A 26,287-nucleotide genomic window follows, 5' to 3' on the forward strand; every position below is an offset into this window, starting at 1 on the left:
GCAGCACCTCTGCATTGCACATTCAAACTCATTGTTACTAAGCCATTATACTAGCAAACACTGAGGAAACTTAGTGGCATCCTAAAAATGGCTGTTGGACTTCATTATTGTCCTACTGGTGCACAGATATTTTCAGCACCACTACATTGCACACTCAAACTCATTTTTACTAAGCTATTATACTAGCAAACACCGAGGAAACTTAGTGGCATCCTAAAAGTGGCTGTTGGACTTCATTATTGTCCCACTGGTGCAAAGCTATTTGCAGTACCACTACATTGCACACTCAAACTCATTTTTACTAAGCTTTTATACTAGCAAACACCGAGGAAACTTAGTGGCATCCTAAAAGTGGCTGTTGGACTTCATTATTGTCCCACTGGTGCAAAGATATTTGCAGCACCTCTGCATTTCACACAGAAACTCATTTTTACTAAGCCATTATACTAGCAAACACTGAGGAAACTTGGTGACATCCTAAAAGTGGCTGTTGGACTTCATTATTGTCCCAGTGGTGCAAAGATATTTGCGGCACCTCTGCATTGCACACTGAAACTCATTTTAACTAAGCCATTATACTAGCAAACACTGAGGAGACTTAGTGGCATCCTAAAATTGGCTGTTGGACTTCATTATTGTCCCACTGGTGCAAAGCTATTTGTAGCACCACTGCATTGCACACTCAAACTCATTTTTACTAAGCCATTATACTAGCAAACACTGAGGAAACTTAATGGCATCCTAAAAGTGGCTGTTGGACTTCATTACTGTCCCACTGGTGTAAAGCTATTTGCAGCACCTCTGCATTGCACACTTAAACTCATTTTTACTAAAGGCTACTTTACACACTGCGATATCGGTCCCGATATCGCTAGTGTGGGTACCCGCCCCCATCTGTTGCGCGACATGGGCAAATCGCTGCCCGTGCCGCACAACAGCCGTCACACATACATACCTGTCCGGCGACGTCGCTGTGACAGGCGAACCGCCTCCTTTCTAAGGGGGCGGTCCGTGCGGCGTCAAAGCGACGTCACTGAACTGCCGCCCAATAGCAGCGGAGGGGCGGAGCTGAGCGGGACGTAACATCCCGCCCACCTCCTTCCTTCCTCATAGCGGCCGGGAGGCAGGTAAGGGGAGCTTCCTCGTTCCTGCGGCGTCACAAGCAGCGATGTGTGCTGCCGCAGGAACGAGGAACAACCTCGTTACTGCTGCAGTAACGAGATTTGAGAATGGACCCCCATGTCGCCGATTAGCGATTTTGCATGTTTTTGCAACGATGCAAAATCGCTTATCGGTGTCACACGCAACGGCATCGCTAATGCGGCCGGATGTGCGTCACGAATTCCGTGACCCCAACGACTCCGCATTAGCGATGTCGCAGCGTGTAAAGCTCGCTTTAGTCATTATACTAGCAAACACTGAGGAAACTTAGTGGCATGCTAAAAGTGGCTGTTGGACTTCATTATTGTCCCACTGGTGCAAAGATATTTGCGGCACCTCTGCATTGCACACTGAAACTCATTTTTACTAAGCCATTATACTAGCAAACACTGAGGAAACTTAGTGGCATCCTAAAAGTGGCTGTTGGACTTCATTTGTGTCCCACTGGTGCCAAGATATTTGCAGCACCTCTGCATTGCACACTCAAGCTCATTGTTACTAAGCCATTTAAATAGCAAACTGTGCTGCCAGTTTAAGGGCCATAGTTTCATTGTCAGGGATATTTATTGTTATTTATTCTGCTGTCAATTAAGCTAGACCACCGCTGCAATCTACACCACCTCTCAATTTTTACTACCACATTTTAAGTGCACAATCTTGTTGCAATCAAAATGAGTGGCAGAATGACAGATGCTGGTGGAAAGGGGAACAGGCGTGTTGGAAAAGGAAAAAAGGGTTTGTCCGTGGGGAAGGTGGCAAAGCTCCATTAACATCTACTGAAGATAGACCATGTTTCAGCAAAAGTAAGATGTCTACTACTTACCGTGGATAATCCGATGTGCTCCCTTTTTTACGGACACGAACAACTGGAACAAAGGTAGATGATGGCCAAAAAAAGAAAATGCTTGAATGGATCTCAAGTGGTCCAACAAGTGCCCTCTCCTGCACCTCAACTACCGCATCCACAAAAGACCAGTCCTCTGATTTGTCATCCCAATCACATTTGCTTTCTCCCAGCTCTCAAGTCTCCATCCACCCTGCACAGTATGGTGGAACAGAGATGGCTGAGTCTGCAGAGCTGTTCAGTCACATTATAGCCTGGGAATCAGAGGTCTGCTCCCAAGCTACAGTCAGTACAGACCAGGAAATGGTCTGCAGTGATGCCCAGAACCTTTGTGACTCAGAATCAGGCCATGATGACCAAGTTTCTGAGCATAATGGTGACCCTTATTCACAAACTATAACACCTGTTGTTATAGACAATTAGGAACATACTGATGACGATGAGACGCAGATACCAGATTGGGATGACAACTTAAATATTCGGTCAGGGCAAGAAGAGGCTTGGTCTGAGGGTGAGGGGAGTGCAAACACAACAATTGATGAGGAAGTTCTAGATCCCACCTACTGTCAACTCACAGTCAGGCACTCGAGGAGGTCAACAGAGGCGGTGGAGGAGGATGCAACTGACGACGAAGTTACCTTGCGCCTTCTTGGACAGAGGAGGAGTACTGGTAGCACGTCTACAACTGCATCCTCAGCCTCTACTCTGCCTCTGAGTAGTAGTCGGGGTGGCTCAGCAGGTCGCATGCCCTCTAAGCCTTGCCTAGCCTGGTCCTTTTTTGACCTTGCAAAGGATCTCTCAAATCATGTGATCTGTAAAATTTGTCGGGAATCTGTTAGTAGAAGCAAAAACCTCAGCAGTTTGACAACTTCTTCCATGAATCGTCACATGACTAAATATCATATTTCCCAGTGGTAAGCTCACTGTGCTACAATGCGGCCTAGCGGAGCAGACCATCCACTGCCTGCCCCTTCCAGTGCATCCGCGCGCTCTTCATCTTCTAGGAATGTGGGGAAAGCTGTGACAGCTGGTTTTCCACGCACAACTTCCACCACTGTAACCGCAACAGGCAGTTTGCTTGGTAGGTCGTCAGTTGGTTTGGAAGGGGAAACAAGTGCGTGTGTACAGCTCTCTCAGACATCGATAGCACCAATGTTTGATGAAGGCAACATCATGTCTACGCCTGCACTTTCCTCACAAACCTGCATTTTTCCAGGGACACCCTACTCAACACCGTCTACACACAGCAGCCAGATCTCTGTCCCTCAGATGTGGACAAATAAAAGGCCATTTCCTGCGACCCATGACAAAGCTAAGAGGTTGACTTTATCCCTCTGTAAGCTCTTGGCTACCGAAATGCTGCCTTTCCGCCTGGTGGACATACAGGATTTTAGAGAACTTATGTCTGTTGCTGTGCCCCAGTACCAAATGCCCAGTCGCCACTGCTTCTCTAAGAAAGGTGTGTCTGCGCTACACCAGCATGTCGCACACAACATCACCGCTTCCTTGAGAAACTCTGTGTGTGAACGGGTGCATTTCACCACCGATACTTGGACCAGTAAGCATGGACAGGGACGTTACATGTCGCTGACTGGGCACTGGGTAACTATGGTGATAGATGGTGAAGGGTCTGCTGCACAAGTCTTGCCGTCCCCACGACTTGTGTGTCAATCCTCTGTCTGTCCAAGTTCCGCCACTGCTTCTGCCTCCTCCACCTCGTCTGGGTCCCCCACCTCCGCCCCAAGCCTGCCTGGTCAGGCCACCAGCATTGTAACTGCGCAGAAGGAATCACGCACCCCTCATTACTATGCTGGCAGCAGAGCGCAACGGCATCAGGCTGTCTTTAGCTTGAAATGTCTTGGAAATAAGAGTCACACAGCGGCTGAGTTGTGGGCAGCTCTGGAGACTGAGTTTGGTAAATTGTTGTCTCCACTCAACCTGCAGCCTGGTAAGGCCGTGTGCGACAATGCTGCAAACCTGGGTGCGGCCCTTCGCCTGGGCAAGGTGACACACGTGCCTTGTATGGCTTACGTGTTGAACCTTGTTGCACAGCAATTTTTAACACACTATCCCGGCCTAGATGGCCTTCTGAACAGGGCACGAAAACTGTCTGCTCACTTTCGCCGTTCAAACACCGCAGCTGAGTGACTTGCATCGCTCCAGAAGTCTTTCGGCCTGCCAGTTCATCATCTGAAATGCGATGTGCCGACACACAGGAATTCGACTCTCCACATGTTACAGCGACTGTGGCAGCACCGTCGAGCCCTGGTGCAATACGTCATGACGTATAGCCTGGGCCAACGAGATGCAGAGGTGGGGCAGATCACCCTGATGGAGTGGTCTCAGATCAAGGACCTATGCACCCTTCTGCACAGTTTCGACATGGCAACGAATATGTTTAGCGCTGACAATACCATTATCAGCATGATAATTCCAGTCATTTACATGCTGGAGCACACGCTAAACACTATTCGGAGTCAGGGGGTGGGACAACAGGAAGGGGAGGAACTACAGGAGGATTCATATGCGCAAGAGACCACAACATCACCAAGGTCCAGATGTTCATCATCACCAAGGCGGCAGGCATGGGACCATGGGGGACAGGGATAAACAAGGTGAAATGTTGAGGAAAGTGCAGGAGAACATGAAGAAATGGAGGACGAACTGTCCATGGACATGGAAGACTCAGTGGATGAGGGAGACCTTGGTCAATTTTCAGTTGAAAAAGGTTGTGGGGAGATGTCAGAGGAAGAAGGAACGTTTAGCACCTCTATGCCACAAACACAGCGTGGACTTGGTCCGCATGGCTGCGCAAGACACATGAGCGCCTTCTTGCTGCACTACCTCCAACATGACACTCGTATTGTCAAAATTAGAAGTGATGACGAGTACTGGCTTGCCACACTATTAGATCCCCGGTACAAGTCCAAATTTTGTGACATAAATCCAGCCATAGAAAGGGATGCACGTATACAGGAGTATCAGCAAAAGCTGTTACTCAATCTTAACTCGGCTTTTCCACCAAATAACCGTGGTGCAGGGAGTGAATCTCCCAGGAGTATCTCCAAATGAACATCGTGCCATGACTTTGCAAATGGAGCCTTGCTCATTTTGGGCTTCAAATCTTGAAAAATGGCCAGAGCTCTCCACTTACGCCTTGGAGATTTTGTCGTGTCCAGCTGCCAGCGTTGTCTCTGAACGTGTCTTCAGTGCTGCTGGGTGTGTGCTGACAGATAAGCGCATGCGTCTGTCCAGTGACAATGTGGACAGACTAACGTTCATCAAAATGAACAAGTCATGGATCCACAAGGAATTTACTACCCCTGTGTAATCCTGGGGAGAGTAAATGCTTGTGGATTTGGAATGTGCTTGATGCAAATCAAAACATCCTGTTTGCAACTAGGGCACAAGTGCTGCCACTGAAGGAGTGGGTTTCTGTGTGGCCCAATTTTTGGAAAAAAGGGAGACTCCGCTTGGAGTAACTCTTGCTTGCTGTGTTTTTTAAAAGGAGCCAAGATGAACAATTCATGGTTCAGCAAAGACTTTTCTACCTACCCCGGTGTCATCTTGGGGACGGTTAAGTATGGCGTATTTTTGAATGTGCTTGATGCAAATCTACCTGTGAAGTCTACAACTGGGGCACAAGTGCTGCCACTGATGGGGTGGGTGTCTGTGTGGCCCAATTTTTGGAAAAAAGGGAGACTCCGCTTGGAGTTACCTTTGCTTACAGTGTTTTTAAAAATGATCCAATATGAACAGAGCTGGCATCAGGAAAGACTTTGCTACCTACCCCGGGGCCATCCTGGGAACGGTTAAGGATGGCGTATTTTTGAATGTGCTTGATGAAAATCTACCTGTGAAGTGTACAACTGGGGCACAAGATCTGCCACTGATTGGGTGTCTGTGTGGCCCAATTTTTGGAAAAAAGGGAGACTCCGCTTGGAGTAACCCTTGCTTTGTTTTTTAAAAGGAGCCAAGATGAACAGATCTGGCATCAGCAAAGACTTTGCTACCTACCCCGGTGTCATCCTGGGGACGGTTAAGGATGGCGTATTTTAGAATGTGCTTGATGCAAATCTACCTGTGAAGTGTACAACTGGGGCACAAGTGCTGCCACTGAAGGGGTGGGTGTCTGTGTGGCCCAATTTTTGGAAAAAAGGGAGACTCCGTTTGGAGTCACCTTGCGGTGTTTTACATGATTTTAGAAGGGCATGCCATGCCTATATCTGTGTCTCCTCCTCTTTTCCTTGTAACACTGTTTTGTTTAAGCATGAGAATTTGTTCTTGTCACTTTCCCATGGGTTTGTGTTGTGTTGTGAGTTGTTTGTCACCTTTTGGACACCTTTGAGGGTGTTTTCTAGGTGTTTTTATGTGTTTGAGATTGCCTCCTATTGTTTCCTATGTGGTTCGAGCGGTTCGGCGAATCGAGCTCAAGCTGAACCGCGAACGGTTCGCTCATCTCTACTCGTGAGGTCAGCGTTTGTCACTGGCTTCCATTCTGTTGTTCATTGACTGGGACAGTTAGTATGGTATGGATCGTCGTGGGACCCCTTTATTGGATTATGCCGGACCCGGATTTGTTTTGTTTTTTTTTAATAAATTGGTGAAAAAGGGAATGTTTTGGGGAGTGTTTTTTCTAATAACATTTTTTTTGTTGTCTATTTTTTTTATTACTAACTGGGTTAGTGATGTCGGGTATCTGATAGATGCTGAGACATCACTAATGCCGGGGCTTAATGCCAGGTGACATTACACCGCTTGTATCAACCGCATATATTACCCCGTTTGCTACCACACCAGGGCAACAGGATGAGCTGTTGCGAAGCACCAGGATTGGCGCATCTAATAGATGCGCCACTTCTGGGGTGGCTGTGGCCTTCTATTTTTAAGCTGGGGTGGGTCCAATAAGCATGGCCCTCCCTAGTCTGAGAATACCAGACCACAGCTGTCTGCTTTACCTTGGCTGGTAATCCAATTTGGGGGGACCCCATGAGTTTTGTTTTAAAGTATTTGTATAATTTAATTTAAAATAACAGTGTGGGATGTCCTCTGCTTTGGTTTACCAGCCAAGATGAAGCTGCCAGCTGTGGTCTGCTTTAGCCTAGCTGGCTACAATAAATAGGGGGCACCCCACGTCGGTTTTTTAATTATTTATTTTTTGGCTAAATACAAGGCTAAGCACCCTTTAGTGCCACTTGAAAGGCACTAAAGGGTGCCAGATTACAAAATGCAGAGGAGTGGGACATTATATATGTCTGTCTATCTATTTATTTTTCTATTTATCCATCCAGCTATCTATCTCTCTATCTACCTATCCAGCAATCTATCTTTCTAGCTTTTGACTGCATGTAACCCTCCTTCCATTTTTTTTTTCGGTCCGCAAAAAAACCCCGGAATGCACACGGATGAAAAATGGACAGTATACAGAATGGATCTAATGTGGTTGTCACACGGATGTGCATTGTTTAAAATAATTAGCCCTATGGGCTGAGACATGGTTGACGCAGGACGTCCTCCTCACAAGGGCCTCCAATGACAAATAGTAGTTATACTGGAGTAGGAGTACTCTCCTGATTTGTCCACTACTGCACAATGTGCATAGTGTTTACAAAAATTAGTCCTATGGCCTGAGTCATGGTTGACACAGTAAAGAAATGGCTTTATATGGCAAGGGGTGGATGTTAACAGCAGTAGTCAAAATTAACATTTTGGTGGAATTTAGTTTGAATTGCCCTCATCTGGAGGGATTGCAAACTGTGGAGAAATTCAGTCCTTGTTGAATTTAATCAGAGTAAGTCTGTCTGCATTTTCTGTGGAGAGGCGTGAGTGCCTATCAGTGATGATTGATCCAGCAGAACTTAAAACACGCTCGGATATCACACTAGCAGCAAGGAAGGCCAGCACCTCCAAGGCATATAAGAAGAGGTCAGGCCAAGTGTTCAGCTTGGACATCCAATACTTAAAGGGAATTGAAGCTTCAGAAAGGATGCAGGTATGGTCACCTAAGTACTCCTTGACCATGTTGTGCAATTTCTCCCATCATGGCATTGCTACAGGCACAGATAGCCCTTGGTTTATTGAAAATGGCCCAGTTTGTGCACATTTCTTCCCCACTTCTGTTGGATCTGGTGTTGGTGTCTCTCCCAATTTATCCTTTGTGTTGAAAACAGCCGGTAACTCTGCTGCCAGCGTTGTCTGAGGGTGATGTTTTCATCAACTGATCTACAATGACCGTCTTGAAGGATTCCATTGTGCAACCCTTTGGTGATTCCAAAAGAAGAGAAGGAAATTTGTCCTTGTGCCATGAGTCCAGAAAGGTAGCCAACCAGTATAGGTTGTTGGATAAAATGTGTATCACACGAGGGTCTTGCCACAGACACTTACACATGAACTGTGCCATGTGGGCCAAGCTGCAAACAGCCAAAGGTTCTGTATCCCCACCAGGAGGAACAACACCCATCCTCTCCTCATGCTAATTCGCCTCCTCCTCCTCCACCTCCTCCTCTCCAGCCCAACCATGCTGTACAGACATGAAGCTGGGGTAAAGAGTCCCCTGTTTAGTATTGGGAGTCCCCTGGGTAGCACAAAAAATAAATCGTCTTCCTCCTCATCCTCCTTATCCTCATCATCACCAAATGTTTCCTTACAATATTGGCTGGGCTGGGTAGTATCACCCATTGGTAAATATTGCTCCATAGCCATATGCTGGGCACTAAAAGCTTCCTCTTTAAGATTATGCAGTGATTGTTTCAACAGACACAGCAGTGGGATGGTTAAGCTGATAATAGCCTGATCACCGCTCACGAGCTTGGTGCAGTACTCAAAGTTCTCAAGGACCTCACAAATGTCAGCGATCTATACCCACTCAACAGTGATGTGTGGTGGCTGACTCTCAGTCTGATGGGCATGTTGAAGCTGGTATTCAGCTACTGCCCTCTGCTGCTCAGTAATCCTCGCCAACATATAGAATGTAGCGTTCCCCCGCGTGGGCAGGTCGCACATGAGTCTTTGACTTGGCAAATTAAAGTGCCTTTGCAGCGCTGTAAGACCAGCAAAAACGGTAGAGGAATGGTGGAAATATGCACTAATACGGCACACCTTCTCAAGTAGGTATGGCAAGCCAGGGTATGTTTTCAGAAATTTCTTAACAACTAGGTTCAGCACGTGAGCAATGCATGACATGTATACCAGCTTGTCAACCTTTAAAGCCACCACCATGTTACACCCATTGTCACAAAAGACGAGACCGGGTTGGAGGTGCAGCAGGGAGAGCCACTTATCGATCTGCTCCTTTACACCTTACCACAGCTCTGCTGCAGTGTGTGCTTTGTTACCTAAACAGATCAACTTCAGCAGAGCATGTTGCCGCTTTGCCGATGTGCAGCTGCAATGCTCCCAGCTTGGCAGTGATGGATAGGGTAATTCAGCAGAGGGTGAGGAGCAGGAAGAGGAGGAGGGGAGACAGGAAGTGGCATATGATGAGGCGGAAACGGTGGTAGAAGTTAGGCTCGCCATTCTTGGCATGGGTAGGATGTGTGATGTTACAGTTTGCGAGTTTGTCCCAGCCTCCACAAGGTTTACCCAGGGTGTCATGACATATATGTATCATCCTTGTCCACAAGGGCTTTTCCACGTCAGCTTGTCCACTTGTCTGTTGTAAAGGTGGACCTTCACGGTTACAGCTTTGTTCAGAGCACGGTTGAGATTGTTTAACACGTGCTTGTGTAACGCGGGGATGGCCCAATGGGCAAAATAGTGGTGGCTGGGAACACTGTATCATGGGGCAGCCACAGCCAAGAGATCACGGAAACACTGTGTTCCCACAAGCCTGAATGGAAACATCTCCACGTTTAGCAATTTGGCAATGTGCGAATTTAGGTTTTATGCCTGTTCTACATGGCTGGGTATTTACATTTCCTTTCCAAGATTTAAGGCACGGACAACTGGACACTTTCCTGGGACAATGAAGTGGATGTGGTTGATGTTTGCTGTGTTTGTGCAATTGCACCTTGCGGGCAGGATGCATGAACGCCTGCTTCCTGGTCAGCAGATTGGGAAGGACATAGCACAGGTGACATGACAGTGTTTTGACCCATAGATAAGAATTTAGTTCCCTGGTTTTCTGTCCACCTACTGGGGTGCTTGGCTGCCATGTAGTCCCGCATATTGGTGGTGCTCAGGTTGCCATTGCCCTGGCCTCCGCTCAACTTAGTATGGCAGATGCTACAGATTACAATGTTTTTCTCTGAAGGACTTTCAGAAAAAAAATTCCAGACAGCGGCTGAATGCCCCCTTGCCCTGACTTGGGTCACAGGGGGGATGCTCTTGGGAACAGTTGACCCAGTTCTCACTCTGGGCAAACTACTATCCCTTGATGCCTGTGTTTGTGCTACATTTCCGTTTTCCTCTGTGTTGCTGCGCTGGCTATGCATGTCAATGGTCCAGGTCGTATCAGTGGACTCATCATCAGCCACCTCATCTTCCATCTCATCCTCCTTCACACTTGAGATTGTAGGCTGACCTGATGGCAACTGTGTCTCATCATCATCAGCCTGCACCGCTGGAGACAGTAAATCAGGTTCCTCAAAGTGGCTTTCTTCTGGCCGTAGGTCGTCAAATACTTGCGCATCAATGCATGCCACCTGTCCCTCTTCAATGCTGCATGGCGAGAAACCAGACCCAACCAAAGGATACGTACAAAACAGATCCTCCCAGTGGACAAGCTTGGGGTCTTATGTTTCCTGTGACTGATGATGGGGGAGGAAGGAAGAAGAGGTTGAGGACTGAATGGGCCATCCTTCTGTGTATCCACAGTAGACCGTGTGTTCATGGAAGATTGGTTGCTGCTTGACAAATGCAAAGAGGCCTTGTCTGCTTACCAAGACAGAATCTGCTCTCGTTCTTCTAGCTTCCACACATGTTTACGTTCCAGACCGGGAAATTTGGCAAGGAACATAGTGGATGCATCAAGCACCACTGACAACACCATGTCAACGTCCCTGTCCTTTAAGAACTGACTTTTTTTTTCATTTTGGGTTTTGCTGACATTTTTGCAGATGTTGATAGCCCAAGCAAACTTGGACCCCAAAAATATTGTGGAGAAAGTACAAGTGAGTACTTTGTACCAGGTAGCACTGATTGCTAGAGTCCTGCTTTGTAATTATTTTCAAAAGCCACTAGCAATGTATGAATGTGGCTTGCTGTGGACAGACGACATAAGTGAGGCTGTGAAACCCTAACTATTGTGGAAGCAGGAATGGTGCTTTACCGTATCAGACAGAACTGATTGCTAGAGTCCTGCTTTGTATTTACAAAAGCCACTAGCAACAAATCAATGGTGCTGATGTGGACAGACAGCACAAGTCAGGCTGTGAAACCCTAACTATTATGGAAACAGGAATGGTTCTTTACTGTATCAGGCAACACTGATTGCTAGAGGCCTGCTTTGTAATTATTTGCAAAAGCCACTAGCAGCATATGAATGTGGGTGATCTGGATGCCACAAGGCAGGTTGTGAACCCCTAAATATTGTGGAAACCGGTCCAGATTCCCTACTTAATACACAATCTCTTGCTCCCTGCTGTGACTTTGTTCAGTGCTATCAGCTTTTAAAAGAACTATTGTATTCTGGTTTCTGGACAGTATGATGCAGGTAGTGACACACACTGCTTTAACACTAGAAGTCCCAGAAATTTCGAGCTCCCCCCTGAAGTCCCGAAAGAGGGTCAAATGAAACTGAATAAACTGAATAGAACTAACTAGAAACTAAATGGCCAAACTCAATGGAAAAAAACCAACCTCCTGTGGTGCGACAGTAATGGCCTTAATTACAGAACAAAAGACGGTGACTATAGGATGTTAGCAAAAATCCTTCAGGTCATTCGACCCGTCTCTGGGTTCCAAAGGTAGAAATGTTAAATGACCCCTCTCTGGGACTTCTAGTGTTAAACACTCTCCCAACTTGGAAATTTTGACCACGTGTGACGAAGCCCCTGTCCCTCACTATTAGAGATGAGCGAACCCTTCGAGGTACATTCGAACCTTAAGTAAGATTCGGTTTGTGACCCTGACTTGAACCAAACCTCAATGGAAGTCAGTAATTGAGCAGTTTGTGTCTCTGCCCACATGCAGCCAGCCATAAGCAAAACACTTGTTTGGAGGGTAGGCAGGGCTTTTAATTTCTTTTTTCTGTTTGTGTGTGCACACTGCATCTGATCATGTTGATTTTACACCAAATGTGAGCAGTTTAAACACTGCATGTGGCTCGCACAGTGCTGAGCATCACTTATTCTCAAGCACAGCGCTGCTCTCTTTAGTAGTTTGCACTCATAACTTACTCAAACTTCAAACCCAAACCTTGTTTTTTTGGAAGTCTGTTTCCAAATCCGAACCTCAAACTTCATGTTCACTCATCTCTACTCACTATACCACAGTCACTTCATGACAATTGATGGCTCTGGTGTTCTGTTTATACACCAATGATGATTTTGGTTTCATATTCATGTACTCATTATGCTTTTTTGTGATCAATACATGATGAGAACCATCATCACTACATGAATATATCACTAGAATCATCAGCCGTACATGAATACAGCACCAGAATACCCATCACTACATGAATGTGACTAAAACCACTATCCAAAAAGGAAGACTTCATTAGAACCACCATCAGTACATGAATACATCACCAAAACCAGTATCAGTACAGAAATATGGCAACACAACATCATCAGTTTGGTTGCATGCTTTGTTTGCCGTATGACGGATGCAAAAACCATCAAACATATCTCTTTATCATTAAAGGCGTCCGTTTAGTTTAAATTAAGTGATTCACCAAATGTTGAGCACCTTAAACTGAAACCAATCTGCCCCAATTGTATATAAGCTTCATTAGTTTTAATGACTGTCCTTGGGTCTGACATTTGAAATATAGGACGTCAGGGATGAATATTGCTAATTGTCCCTTGTATTGTGTAAATGGTCCACAAATGATGAATTATTCTATATTTAATCTTGAAACTGCATTTCTTGCTGAGCTACAGCCCTAAAATACACCCCCATTGTTTTACTTTGCTGGTATTTTTTATTGAAACTATCTCACACATAGAAAACTTCATGCCATTAAATACTGCAGCCTATGAAAAAATTGGAGTTATCTTCTTCCCCAATTTCCTCCCCATCCTTTCCTGATTTAATTATTAAACATCTTAATGAGCCACGGAAAAGTGCCCTCTTTGAAGCAGCACCACTTACACACATAACACACCAATACAGCAAACCTATCACATACTACAAGCCTGCTTGTTTCAGTTGTGCTATAGGTTTGCTGAATGCTTAGCAGACAACTTAGTTCATTATAAGTGTGACACCGTCAGCAACCATGCCACCTACTTGTTCCAGTGCAGCATTCTACTCTCCCTACCCCAGGCCTTGGAAATCAAGCAGAAATAAACAGCCACCTACAGACAGGCCCAAACACTAAACAGCCACATTTCCAGACTGCTTGCCTGGAAATGTTACCATTTAGATTTGTGTATACTGAGGCTTTCCACAAGCTGATGATGGCTGCCGTCCCTCAGTCCCAAGCCGCCGCTATTTCTTCAGGTCTGCAGTACCCGTCTTACACAAGCACATGTCTCATAACATCATCTGTGCCCTGACCAATTCAGTTACTGGGAAGGTCCACTTAACCATGGAATGTGGACAATGCTTGTGGCCAAGGACCCTACTTTCTCTGATGGCACAGTGAATGAACCTTGTGGAGGCCAGGATAGAGTCAAACCCGAGAACAGCACATGTGCTATCAACACCTTGGATTGTTGGGACTAATTTCATTAGGGTCTCCCCCTTTCTTCATGCAGCACTGCTTCTGGGGAGCGGCAACAGGCTCTGCTGAAACTAATTTATTTAAGTGACACACAGCACACCCACACAGAATTGTTGAAAGGTCTACAGAAGGCATATATCTTTGTCTCTCGCCACTGAAATTACAACCAGGCATGGTCATGTGTAACCTGGTGGTGGATCTGACGCTGACAAGCTCACACACATATCATGTCTGGCACACGTGCTCAACTTAGTGGTTCAGTAGTTTCTGAAAATGTACCCAGATTTGCCTGAGTTACATGTGAAGATACACTGTGCGCACCCATTTTCGCAAGTCAGCTACAGCTGACACCGGTCTGGCAGTGCTGCAGCAGGACTTCCAAGTGCTCACCAACTGGTGTGCAATGTGCCCACATGCTGTAAATCAACATTTCACATGTTGGCAAGGCTTTATGAGCAGCAGAGGGCAGTATTTGAATACCAGCTACAACATGCCCGTTGTTATCCCGGTCAGCCTCTGAAAATGTGGCGCCCCTGCGGCTTTAGGCGCCACAGGGTACTGTACCTCATCAGAGGTGCAGTATTCATCTCGGATATGGAGGAGGTTGTCACCGGTAAACCACCTATAACACACCAACCAACACATAACACAGGCGCTTTTCCACTGGGATTAGGCTAGGGTAGGAGCTGGGGTGGCCATCACGAGGTATGGGACCTCTTGCTCACTAGTTTAGGAACCTGAGAGGTGTGGCACCAACAGGGGTAGTATGGAGCCATCTCACACTTTAGTCGGTTGGATTCAGGCACAGCAGGCGCCAGGTTGCACTCACGAAGAGAAGAGCAGAGACTGTGGTCTAGAGCTGGAGGCTCGACCTGGGTTCTTAGGAAAGAAGGGGGATCCCAGGGTTTGTGGGGAGGGCAGAAGGCACCCATGACCCGTTCCACATCCGAGGAGCTGGGGTGGAGGGAAATCGACGAAAGGAGATGCACAGAGGGAAACACCGGCCTCGACCTCCGAAGTATCCGGGATCAGCTGAAGCCCATCTCAGCGTAGCTCGGTGCTCCATCAGAAGTGCGCATCCAGTGAGTAAAGACCTTGAACTGCAGCCTCTGTGTCGTCCCACTACTGCCGGCGCTTCCAACATCGCGCCCCTTCGCCGTAGGTGACTACCACTACCACCATCATCCTCCCTGGTCCCTAGCTGTATCTGAGGAGAGCTGCAACACCCTAGCTGTGCCACCATCTGCCTCAGAAGAGAGAGACTTTCTGCAGCGGCGGCTAATACTGGCCCCACACCACAGGTGGCGTCACGAACAACTAGCTACTTCCATCATCCCCATCCCCATCTTTATTGACACTGCTGGGGTCACAAAAACGGGCAAGGCCACCGCGGCGACCCAGGAGAAGAACTGCAGCCCGGTGACGGGTAACCCCAGACCCCGAGGGCGCGTCACAAATAAGAACCATTAATTGGACATGGAAAAAAATTCCCATTTGACAACACTAAAACATTCTCTCTCTCTCTCTCTCTCTCTCTCATTATTCTGACATTGGCAAATATAGTTGAAACCCAAAGTTACATACACTTGGTGCAAGTGTTTTATCAAGTGGCCTCTCCTCCTCTTCCTCCACCTCAACTTCCAACACAGTATAGTCCTCAGAGGTTACCCTTGTTCCCAGGGCTGTATTTTGCATTCATGCTGCCCTAGGCACTTTAAGTGCTCGCACCCCTTAGTGACAACGTAAAGCTGAGTTTTTGCACACGATATCTGTTTAAGGCAGATCTATTCTGTAAAACACTTTAAAACGTATCAATGAGAAACGAAGGGCACTAACCCCCCCCCCAATGGGGATCACCACAGGCACATCAAAACATAGCATGAGTAAAAAATATTCCCACCACACCGTCCCCACTTATATACTGTGACTGTCACACTGCTCCTAATAAACTAAAACACCACACTGGCCTCCCTTATAAATTATATCCACCACACCTTCCTCGAAATATGATCTGCACATTGTCCTCACATCATGCTGCCCCCTCCTCACAGTGTCCCATGCATGCTGCCCCCTCCTCACAGTGTCCCATGCATGCTGCCCCCTCCTCACAGTGTCCCATGCATGCTACCCCCTCCTCACAGTGTCCCATGCATGCTGCCCCCTCCTCACAGTGTCCCATGCATGCTGCCCCCTCCTCACAGTGTCCCATGCATGCTGCCCCCTCCTCACAGTGTCCCATGCATGCTGCCCCCTCCTCACAATGTCCCATGCATGCTGCCCCCGTCAACAGTGTCCCATGCATGCTGCCCCCTCCTCACAGTGTCCCATGCATGCTGCCCCCTCCTCACAGTGTCCCATGCATGCTGCCCCCTCCTCACAGTGTCCCATGCATGCTGCCCCCTCCTCACAGTGTCCCATACATGCTGCCCCCTCCTCACAGTGTCCCATGCATGCTGCCCCCTCCTCACAGTGTCCCATGCATGCTTCCCCCTCCTCACAGTGTCCCATGCATGCTTCCCCCTCCTCACAGTGTCCCATGCATGCTTCCCCCTCCTCATAGTGTCCCATGCATGCTGCCCCTCCTCACAGTGTCCCATATATGCTGCCCCCTCCTCACAGTGTCCCATGCATGCTGCCCCTGACTCGCTCACCCCAGGGCTGTGGGACACCCGGTGCCGGGCCGGACTAGTCCGGGGGATCGTCAGTGGTGGCGGGGCCCGACTCCATGACCCTGGCGGGAGTCAATTAAGATGTCTGCAGTGGGGGTGCTTATTAAAGTTTATATTTTCGTGACGTCACCTGTGGTTTGCGGCTATTAAGCCGCCGCAGCTGTATGGGGCCTCCGGGGCTGGTGGAATGGCAGCTTGGATGGTCCGGCTCCCCACAGGTGGAGCGGTACCCCGGGGCAACAGTTGGTGCTGGTAAGTGTCTATGCAGTTGCGGTGTAGTGCAGGGCCGACAGGGCGGTGAAAGGACCGGACACAAACAACAGTCTCTTTTGTTACGAGGGGGACCCGGGGAAGCGTGCCAAGATGGTATATGGACAGCTTCCGCCGGTCAAGGTCCACTGTGCGGTGTAAGGGACCGCTGCTATGGTGGGAGAAGAGTGAGCGGGTTGCTGCTAGCGATCGTCTGGAATGTCACAGACGATCTGCGTACACCTGTCCGCCCTAACCCGTGAGGGTTGTATGGCACGTGGCTCACAACTCGGTGTACCTGTTGCACGGGGACGCACAGAGGTGCCTACGCACATGTGCCAGCGGGAGTCACAGGAATATGGCACGAGGGTAGCACAGAGGTGCCCACGCACGTGTGCTTCAGAAACCAGGTGAGTCCGACAGAGATTCAAGGAGCTCACCTGGGACAGGAACACAGCCTGTTAAACGGAATACTGCCGGAGCAGCAAGGCAGGGGCGAGACATGCAAAATACAATGTCTGTACAGTGGCGTGGCAGCACGCTGCCAGACATCCAAACATAGAAGGACGGTCGCGCGCCGCCATGATGGCAGGAGGGGTTTTTAAGGAGATGTAGCTCCAGCCAAGGGCGGGCGCGAGATGGATGTGACCCAATCATGATCTGTGACGTCCTGGCCCGGCCAGTCAGGATTCAGCACATCACCAGCCTCGTTATCTGGCCGTGTGATACCAGTGAGCGAATCAGAAGACGTCACGTGGGGCACATGCTCAACCTCCTGCCTCTGGGTCATAAAGGCGGGATCTTCGGTTTCACAATGTGCAGAGCTAAGGGAAGTCTTGCTGCTTCCCTGAGCATCTATCCTTTGCACACTGTGCAACCACTCCGACCCTCTGTGATGCTGAGCAGGAGGACACGTGGCAGGCAAGGGATGGGAGACCACTCCATTCCTTACAAGGAGTAAACCACTAGGTGTCACCCTTCTGCTGCATCTAGGAGGAGGAAACTCCTGCAGTCTCCCAGGCCCTTGGCGCTGCTGAGCAGGAAGGCTTGCGGCAGACAAGGAATGGGGGACCACCTCATTCCTTGCAAGAGGAGAGCCACGAGATGTAACACTCTTTACCTTCTCCTCTTTTACTTTGCAAACGGTTAGTCCTGGGAGACCGTTACAGGTGGTAGAGGGCTCCGGCCGGTCTGGAAGTAACTGAGGTATCTTTTTGGCCAGATGAGTATGAGGCCTACTCCTGTTCTTTCTTTGCTGTTATAGGACCCTGCACTCTGGATTAGCAATGGCCCTCTTGCTGCTGGGACCGGTGGTACGTCCCTCTCCCTGTGTGGTAGGCTGCGCAGGCCCTCTCTGGTGCTTCTCTGCTGGAGTCCACACCGGGCCCTGGTGATGCAGCTGTACCTTCAGGTTGTTTATGGGCCAGGTGCTTGCAGCTCTCCTGCCCTTCGGATTCGGCTACCAAGGAATATGTTAGGCCCTGGTGGCCAAAGACTCCGATGTCCACTTCTGCTTCTTTGCCTCTCTGTAGCTCTGGCCTCACTGGACTGAGCTAACCAGCTCCAGCCCCAGTTCACCAGACTGCACACTCTGCGTCTGCACTCTCTGCTCTCTCCTCACAGACTGAACACTAACTCCTCCCTCAGGTCAGACTTGAGGAATGCTCCCTGGAACTCCAGATTCAGAGCTCCCTCTGCTGGCCTGAGGGAGAAACTGCGTTGGATGTTGAACTTACTGGCCAATGATTCCCCCAATTACCTCCAGGCTCAGCATTAACCCTTTGGAGGGGCAATGCTGTTGTGGCAACCAGATCCTGGGGCGCCAAACCCCCTCCTCACAGTGTCCCATGCATGCTGCCCCCTCCTCACAGTGTCCCATGCATGCTGCCCCCTCCTCACAGTGTCCCATGCATGCTGTCCCTTCCTCACAGTGTCCCATGCATGCTGCCCCCTCCTCACAGTGTCCCATGTATGCTGCCCCCTCCTCACAGTGTCCCATGCATGCTGCCCCCTCCTCACAATGTCCCATGCATGCTGCCCTTTCCTCACAATGTCCGATGCATGCTGCCCCCTCCTCACAATGTCCCATACATGCTGCTCCCTCCTCAGTGTCCCATGCATGCTGCCCCCTCCTCACAGTGTCCCATGCATGCTGCCCCCTCCTCACAATGTCCCATGCATGCTGCCCCTCTCCATGAGCTCCTCTTTTCCATAATAGCACCTCTATTTTGCCCCACTCATGCTAAGACCACCACACTAGAGCTTATGCTGAGACACCCCCCCACACACACACTACCCCACTCTTGATATTGACTCCCCTACACTGCTCCACTCCATACTGAGCCCACACATGCTGAACCTTCTCCATAATGAGCTCCCAATGCTGCCACTCTCTAATTCTGAGTCCTTACACTCCCCCCACCCAATCGATTTTGTCATTGCACTATCCCTCAACCCTTGTCCCCTGTCTCTAGCATTAGCCCCTATCTCCCACTCCCCCAGCAGCAGCCTCTCTCCCCCCGCCTCCAGCAGCAGCCTCTCGCCCAGCATCAGCCTCTCTCCCACCAGCCTCCCCGAGCCTCAGCAGCTCTTCCTTCAGCATCAGCCTCTCTCCCCCAGCTTCAGCCTCTCTCCCCCCAGCCTCCCCCAACAGCAGCCTCACTCCCCAGTCTCCGCCAGCATCAGCCTCACTCCCCAGTCTTCGTTAGCATCAGCCTCACCCCCCCATCCTCCGCCAGCATCAGCCTCTCTCCACCCAGCCTCCTCCACCACCAGCCTCTCTCCAGCCAGCCTCCGCCAGCATCAGCCTCTCTCCCCCAGCCTCCGCCAGCATCAGCCACTCTCCCCCCAGCCTCCGCCAGCATCAGCCTCTCTCCCTCCAGCCTCCGCCAGCATCAGCCTCTGCCTCCCCCCAGCCTCCGCCAGCATCAGCCTCTGCCTCCCCCCAGCCTCCACCAGCATCAGCCTCTGCCTCCCCCCAGCCTCTGCCAGCATCAGCCTCTGCCTCCCCCCAGCCTCCGCCAGTCTCAGCCTCTGCCCCCCCCCCAGCCTCCCCCCAGTCTCAGCCTCTGCCTCCCCCCAGGCTCAGCCTCTGCCTCCCCCCAGCCTCCCCCCAGTCTCAGCCTCTGCCTCCCCCCAGCCTCAGCCTCTGCCTCCCCCCAGTCTCAGCCTCCCCCCAGTCTCAGCCTCCCCCTAGCCTCCCCCCAGTCTCAGCCTCTGCCTCCCCCCAGCCTGCCCCCAGTCTCAGCCTCTGCCTCCCCCCAGCCTCCCCCCAGTCTCAGGCTCTGCCTCCCCCCAGCCTCCCCCCAGTCTCAGCCTCTGCCTTCCCCCCAGTCTCAACCTCTGCCTCCCCCCAGTCTCAGCCTCTGCCTCCCCCCAGCCTCCCCCCAGTCTCAGCCTCTGCCTCCCCCCAGCCTCCCCCCAGTCTCAGCCTCTGCCTCCCTCCAGCCTCCCCCCAGTGTCAGCCTCTGCCTCCCTCCAGTCTCAGCCTCTGCCTCCCTACAGTCTCAGCCTCTGCCTCCCTCCAGCCTCCCCCCAGTCTCAGCCTCTGCCTCCCTCCAGCCTCCCCCCAGTCTCAGCCTCTGCCTCCCTCCAGCCTCCCCCAGTCTCAGCCTCTGCCTCCCTCCAGTCTCCCCCAGTCTCAGCCTCTGCCTGCACCTCGTCCACTATCCTCATATTTCAGCCTCTGCCTGTCCCTCGTCCACTATCCTCACATTGCAGCCTCTGCCTGCCCCTCATCCACTATCCTCACATAGTAGCCTGCCTGCCCCTCGTCCACTATACTCACATTGTAGCCTGCCTGCCCCTCCCCCAGAATCCTCACTTCACAGCACTGGAACTCTGCCAGCGGTTACCTGCTCTAGTGCCTCCCGCCTCCTCTTGCTGCTGCCGCTCCTCCTACGGTGTCCGTCATCCTCCTGCTGCTGCTGGCTCCGGTGAGTGTTCTGTCCTCCGCAGCATCTGCAGCATTGGATGACACAGCACGGAGCTGATTGGCGCGCCTCTGACCCCGGAAGTGCAGGCACTTCCAGGGTCAATCAGTTCTCTGTGCCCGGCGGCGCCCACAGTTTACCTGTATTCGCGTCTTAAAGACGCAAGTACAGATATATGGAAGTGCGTCTCTCACCCCCGCCGCCCCCCCCTGGCCCCCTTCCCCGCCGAAAACACAGCGGATTTAATAGACTGTCCGGAGGGGGTGAAGATGTAAAAAAAAATTTATTTATTTATTTATTTTTTTTGTAGGCCAGAAAGTGCCACCCCCCCGCAACGTGGCGCCCCAGGCACGGGACCACAGGTGCTTAATGGTAAATACGGCCCTGCTTGTTCCCCTGCGTCACAACTCCTCAACTACCCAAATAACTGTGGGAAACCATACATGGACGAGTCTGCGGAGCTGTTCACATATTCCATTCCATGAGCAACAGAGGTCTGCTCCAAAGATTCACAATCTCAAGAGGAGGAAAGCAGCTGCAATGATGCCCAAATTTTTGTCAGTTGGATCCAGGGTTGGATGAAGTAGGGTCCGAGCAAAATCCAGACCCTCGTCACCAAATGTTAAGTCCCAGGGGTAGAGGTGATGGTGATGAGACTCAGATACCTGAGGTGCACTGCGTACTGTGCTGTGATGTCAGGGCAGGAAAAGGAGGAGGGTTACTGTCAGGGTGATGAGTGGGACAGAGAGAATGATGATGAGGTCAGAGATCCCACTTGGTATGAACTCAGAGGCATGCAGCTGAGTAGCTCAGCAGAGGAGGTGGGGAAGGAAGAGGTTATATTGCCGATATAATACATGCTTTATATATAAAATTATTTTACTCCATGGGGCTATTCATATTTTATGAGGACCAAAGGTCTGCAATAGAAAAAAAAAGATATGACACAAAGCAGTCAATAGGACAGTGAAAAACTCAAACAGCACACTGCTGGCATCCTAGTACAGTCTTTTTCTCATTGATTTTCATAGGAGAAGTATGAGGCATCTGCATCAGGTTCTTTTTTGCATGTGTGTAAAATGGATGAAACACTGAAGGTAAAATTTGACACTGACCAAATACTGATGAAAATCTGATCTAAAGTTTTGTAATGAAAATCATTCAGTTTTTCATGTATGTAAAATAAAAAAAGGATTTGTTGAACCGGCCTTCTAATGAAAAAAATTTGAGATCAGTCTCCCCGTCCTCCCTCAGGCTCTGTGCCCACGTGGCATATTTTCATGCAGTTACGCTGCGATCTGCACCACAGCGTAACTGCATGTGTCCTGCGTCCCCAGCACAATCTATGAAGATTGTGCCTAACCCATGCCCACGTGGTGTATTAGAACGCAGCGCTTCGGCACGCTGCCAAATTGCTGCGTTCTAAGAAGTGACATGTCACTTCTTTCGTTTGCTTTGCATGCTGTCTAGAGGGAGAGGCAACATGCAGAGCGCATGAATTCTGCAGGCACCAGGCGCTTCAGAATGGAGCTTTTCAGCTGCGCTCTGAAGCGGACCTTGTACGCTGCGGTGCAGAGCGCACACGGCCTTAGGCTGTTTGTGGTATTTATTGTGCATTATTAGATTTATAGAAGAACATACAGCAAGAAAAAGCAGAGTGTTATCATGATGGTATCTAATTAAAAGCAGATAGGAGGATTAACTTCCTAACAACCAAACGCCAGAATTGGGCTCACTTGGTTGCCACAACCTTACAGAAAAATGCAATTAGTGATCAAAGTGTTATATCTACCCCAAAACAATATCAATAAAAATATTACAATGCAAGAAACAAGACAACATACTTTCACCAAAACATTAAAATGTTATGGGTCTTGGAAAATGGAGACTCAAGCAATTTTTCCTAATTGTTTACTAATTTCCAATTTTATTTTCACTATTTAAAAGGAATATGCCATTATGACAAACCCTTGAAAGCCATCCACATGGGCATGTAGGTGAAAGAAAGTTTCATAAAATGATACATTGGTATCTGAAATCTGATGTCTTATTCCAGAGAAATCCACATTTTTCTTATATGTAAATGAGCTCTTAAGATCTATGGGCCAAACACTGAGCTGCATGAGAATCTGCTTCTGAGACTTATTTTAAATGAAAGGGAATATCACCAGTGTGAGACATGTAATGACTGACAGTCTGCTCTCCTTATCTACATGTCTCACACTGGTAATGTCTCCCTTTATCTATATATATAATTGCCTTAATCTGTCTGTCTGTCTGTCTGTCTGTCTTGCTCCAAAATTGTGTCACCATGACAGTGTCATTACAGTGACAACTGTCGGCCTGGCCCCGCCCCCTCCACGGATTGACCGCTCACCTCGGCCTGGCCCCGCCCCCGCATGGATTAGCCGCTCGCCCCGGCCCTCCGCACGCATCGCCCGCCCCAGCGTACACCGGCTCCCAGTACACATGTGCAGGGAGCCGGTATACGCTGACGCCTCGCCCGCTCAGCCCCGCTCCAGCGTACACCGGCTCCCGGTACACATGTGCAGGGAGCCGGCATACGCTGACGCCTCGCCCGCTCGCCCCGCCACACGTTGGCACAATCGTCCCCGCCCCCGGCGGACATAACCTTGCGATGCTGGGATCGTGACGGAGCCGGTGTACGCTGGTAACCATGATACACATCACGTAACTATAGGAAGAGCTTCCCTTAGTTATCCAATGTGTATCATGGTTACCAGCGTATACCGGCTCCCGGTACACATGTGCAGGGAGCCGGCATACGCTGACGCCTCGCCCGCTCAGCCCTGCCCCTGGCACACGTTGCCACGCTCGGACCCGCCCCCGGCGGCCCCAGCATGGGGGATGGAGCACGATGGGCGGTGTGCAGCATGGAGGATGGAGCACGATGGGGGGTGTGCAGCATGGAGGATGGAGCACGATGGGGGGTGCGCAGCATGGGGGATGGGGCACGATGGGGAGTGTGCAGCATGGAGGAGGGAGCACGATGGGGCGTGTGCAGAATGGAGGATGGAGCACGATGGGGGTGCGCAGCATGGGAGATGTAGCACGATGGGGGGTGCGCAGCATGGGGGATGGAGCACGATGGGGGGTGTGCAGCATGGGAGATGGAGCATGATGGGGGGTGCGCAGCATGGGGGATGGAGCACGATGAGGGGTGCGCAGCATGGGTGATGGAGCATGATGAGGGGTGCGCAGCATGGGGGATGGAGCACGATGGGGGGTGCGCAGCATGGAGGATGGAGCACAATGGGGGGTGTGCAGCATGGAGGATAGAGCACGATGGGGGATGGAGCACTATGGGGGGTGCGCAGCATGTCGGATGGCGTACAATGGGGGGTGCGCAGCATGGGGGATGGAACACGATGGGGGGTGCGCAGCATGGGGGATGGAGTACAATAGGGGGTGCGCAGCATGAGGGACGGAGCACGATGGGGGTGCGCAGCATGGGGGACGGAGCACGATGGGGGTGCGCAGCATGGGGGATGGAGCATGATGGGGGGTGCGAAGCATGGGGGATGGAACACGATGGGAGGTGCGCAGCATGGGGGATGGAGCACGATGAGGGGTGCACACCTCCCCCCAAAACACACACACCGCCACACGCGCACCGCACAACACACCACACACACACTGGGAACCACAAACACCGCCCTACACAGACACCCACACACACACAGACAACGCCGCACACACACAACACCCAACACACAAACACCGCGGCATACATAAATATACGCACATACCGCGCAACACACACACTGCACAAAACATACCTCCCCCCAAAACACACACACGCACTCCACACCCACACAAACCGTGCAGCACACACAGCACCACACACACACACACAGAACGCTGCAGACACACAGCGCTCCACAAACAACGCAACACACATACAACACCGCTCTCACACCCCCCCACACCTAGACAACACCCAGAATATTTACAGCGCCCTACACAAACACTGGCAACTAAACACAACAACATCTATATATATATATATATATATATATATATATATATATATATATAACAAAAATCATACATTAACTACACAATACGTAAATTCTAGAATACCCGGTGCGTTAGAATCGGGCCAGCTTCTAGTTTAATATAAGCCCCTGAAGCAGATTCTCATGAGGATGAATATATTAACAGGTAATATACAAATGAAGAAAAATTTAGATTTCTCTGGGATAGGAAATTGGATTGCAGATATCAAGGTATCATTTATTCAACTTTTTATTACCTGCATGCCCATATACATGACTTAGGAGGGTTGATTCTACTGACAGAAAAACATTTTTGCAAATTTGTTATTGTTATAATCGTACTGATCATGAACCATGTATCCAGGTGAGTTTTACTGCAGAATGAATGATATAAAAACAATATGAAATTGAGATTTTTTTTTTGCAATATCACCTTTGATTTTTTTTTTTACTTTGGCCACTACATCATATGATATAATGGATGGTTTTAGTCAAAAATCCACAAAAAGTAAGCATTCATACTGTATGTTCATGTCTGTGGGAAAAAAAAAAGTCACGGACTTTGGAAGAAGATGAGGGAAGAATGAAAGTGCAAAAATGAAACATCTCTCAGACTTTAAGGCTATGTGCGCACTTACCGGATTTTGTCGCGGATTTTCCGCGGATTTGCTGCATGTTTCGCTGCAGAAAATGTTCATAACATCTCTGCAGTGAATCACCAGCAAATCCTATGGAGAAAAAAAAATCCTGTGCGCACTAGGCAGAATTTGACAGCTGCATGTTTTGCTGCGGAAATCCCGCAGCAAAAACAAGTGCATGTCACTTCTTTTCCGCAGGTAGCTGCGGGTTTTCCCTAATCTAATGTAAAAATCACACAGGGAACAGCTTGCGGAAAAACCGCACCAAATCCGCACCAATTCCGCACCAAATCCGCAACAAAACGCGACAATTCGCATGCGGATTTGGGTGCGGATTTGGGTGCGGATTTTTTCCGCAGGTGATAAGATCTTTGAGAGCCTGCGGAATTTACGCAAGGAAATTTAATTTCCCAGTGCGCACATAGCCTTAGGGATTAAATAGTGTCTATATTAACAAAATAAACATTACATAATAACAGTACTTATGTGATGAAAGCAGTGGTTGCTTAATTAATTGTATCTTGTAAAACATGCATATAGTTTCTACCTTGCAAATACATCTGGTCACTTCATTAAATGTGTATTATATGAAGCAGAAACTTACCATTTTGAATCAATCTTCACAAATTGGTTCCTTTCTTAAGAATAACATGAAACAAGTTTCTTTTACAATTCACTGCCTTTCTCAAAGTATTGTGAGTGCATGTGTGATAAAAATGCTTTTCGTGTGTGATTTTCATGCCTAATGATTTAGGGCGTGCCAAAAAGGAAAGTGTATTTCCAGCAAATGAAAGGAAGATCAGGATAAACAAACATTCCTACTCATAGTGCAGATCTAAAGGAGAAATACTATAGGAAAAGTAGAGAAGTAGATCAAGAATATATTTTATAGCTTGAAGATTTTTGACAGTTTGAAGGGAAAATTACAGTGCAAATTTAAATGCA

The 26,287-nt window shown here is 49.3% G+C and overlaps 1 protein-coding gene across 4 annotated transcripts in view; it reads right to left on the bottom strand.

Annotated features, from left to right (window-relative positions):
- Positions 1-26,066, bottom strand: part of LOC142249959 (P-selectin-like) — a 1,135,883-nt gene extending 1,109,817 nt beyond the window's left edge. For all 4 annotated transcript variants that reach the window (XM_075321989.1, XM_075321986.1, XM_075321988.1 and 1 more), the window contains exon 1: positions 25,947-26,066. In XM_075321989.1, coding sequence (XP_075178104.1) covers positions 25,947-25,949 — 3 coding nt within the window. In that variant the 5' untranslated portion in view covers positions 25,950-26,066. The remainder of the gene's footprint in view (positions 1-25,946) is intronic.
- Positions 26,067-26,287: the final 221 nt, after the last annotated feature.

The sequence above is a fragment of the Anomaloglossus baeobatrachus genome, chromosome 8 (genome assembly GCF_048569485.1).
Source record: "Anomaloglossus baeobatrachus isolate aAnoBae1 chromosome 8, aAnoBae1.hap1, whole genome shotgun sequence".
Taxonomy (NCBI): Eukaryota; Metazoa; Chordata; class Amphibia; order Anura; family Aromobatidae; genus Anomaloglossus; species Anomaloglossus baeobatrachus.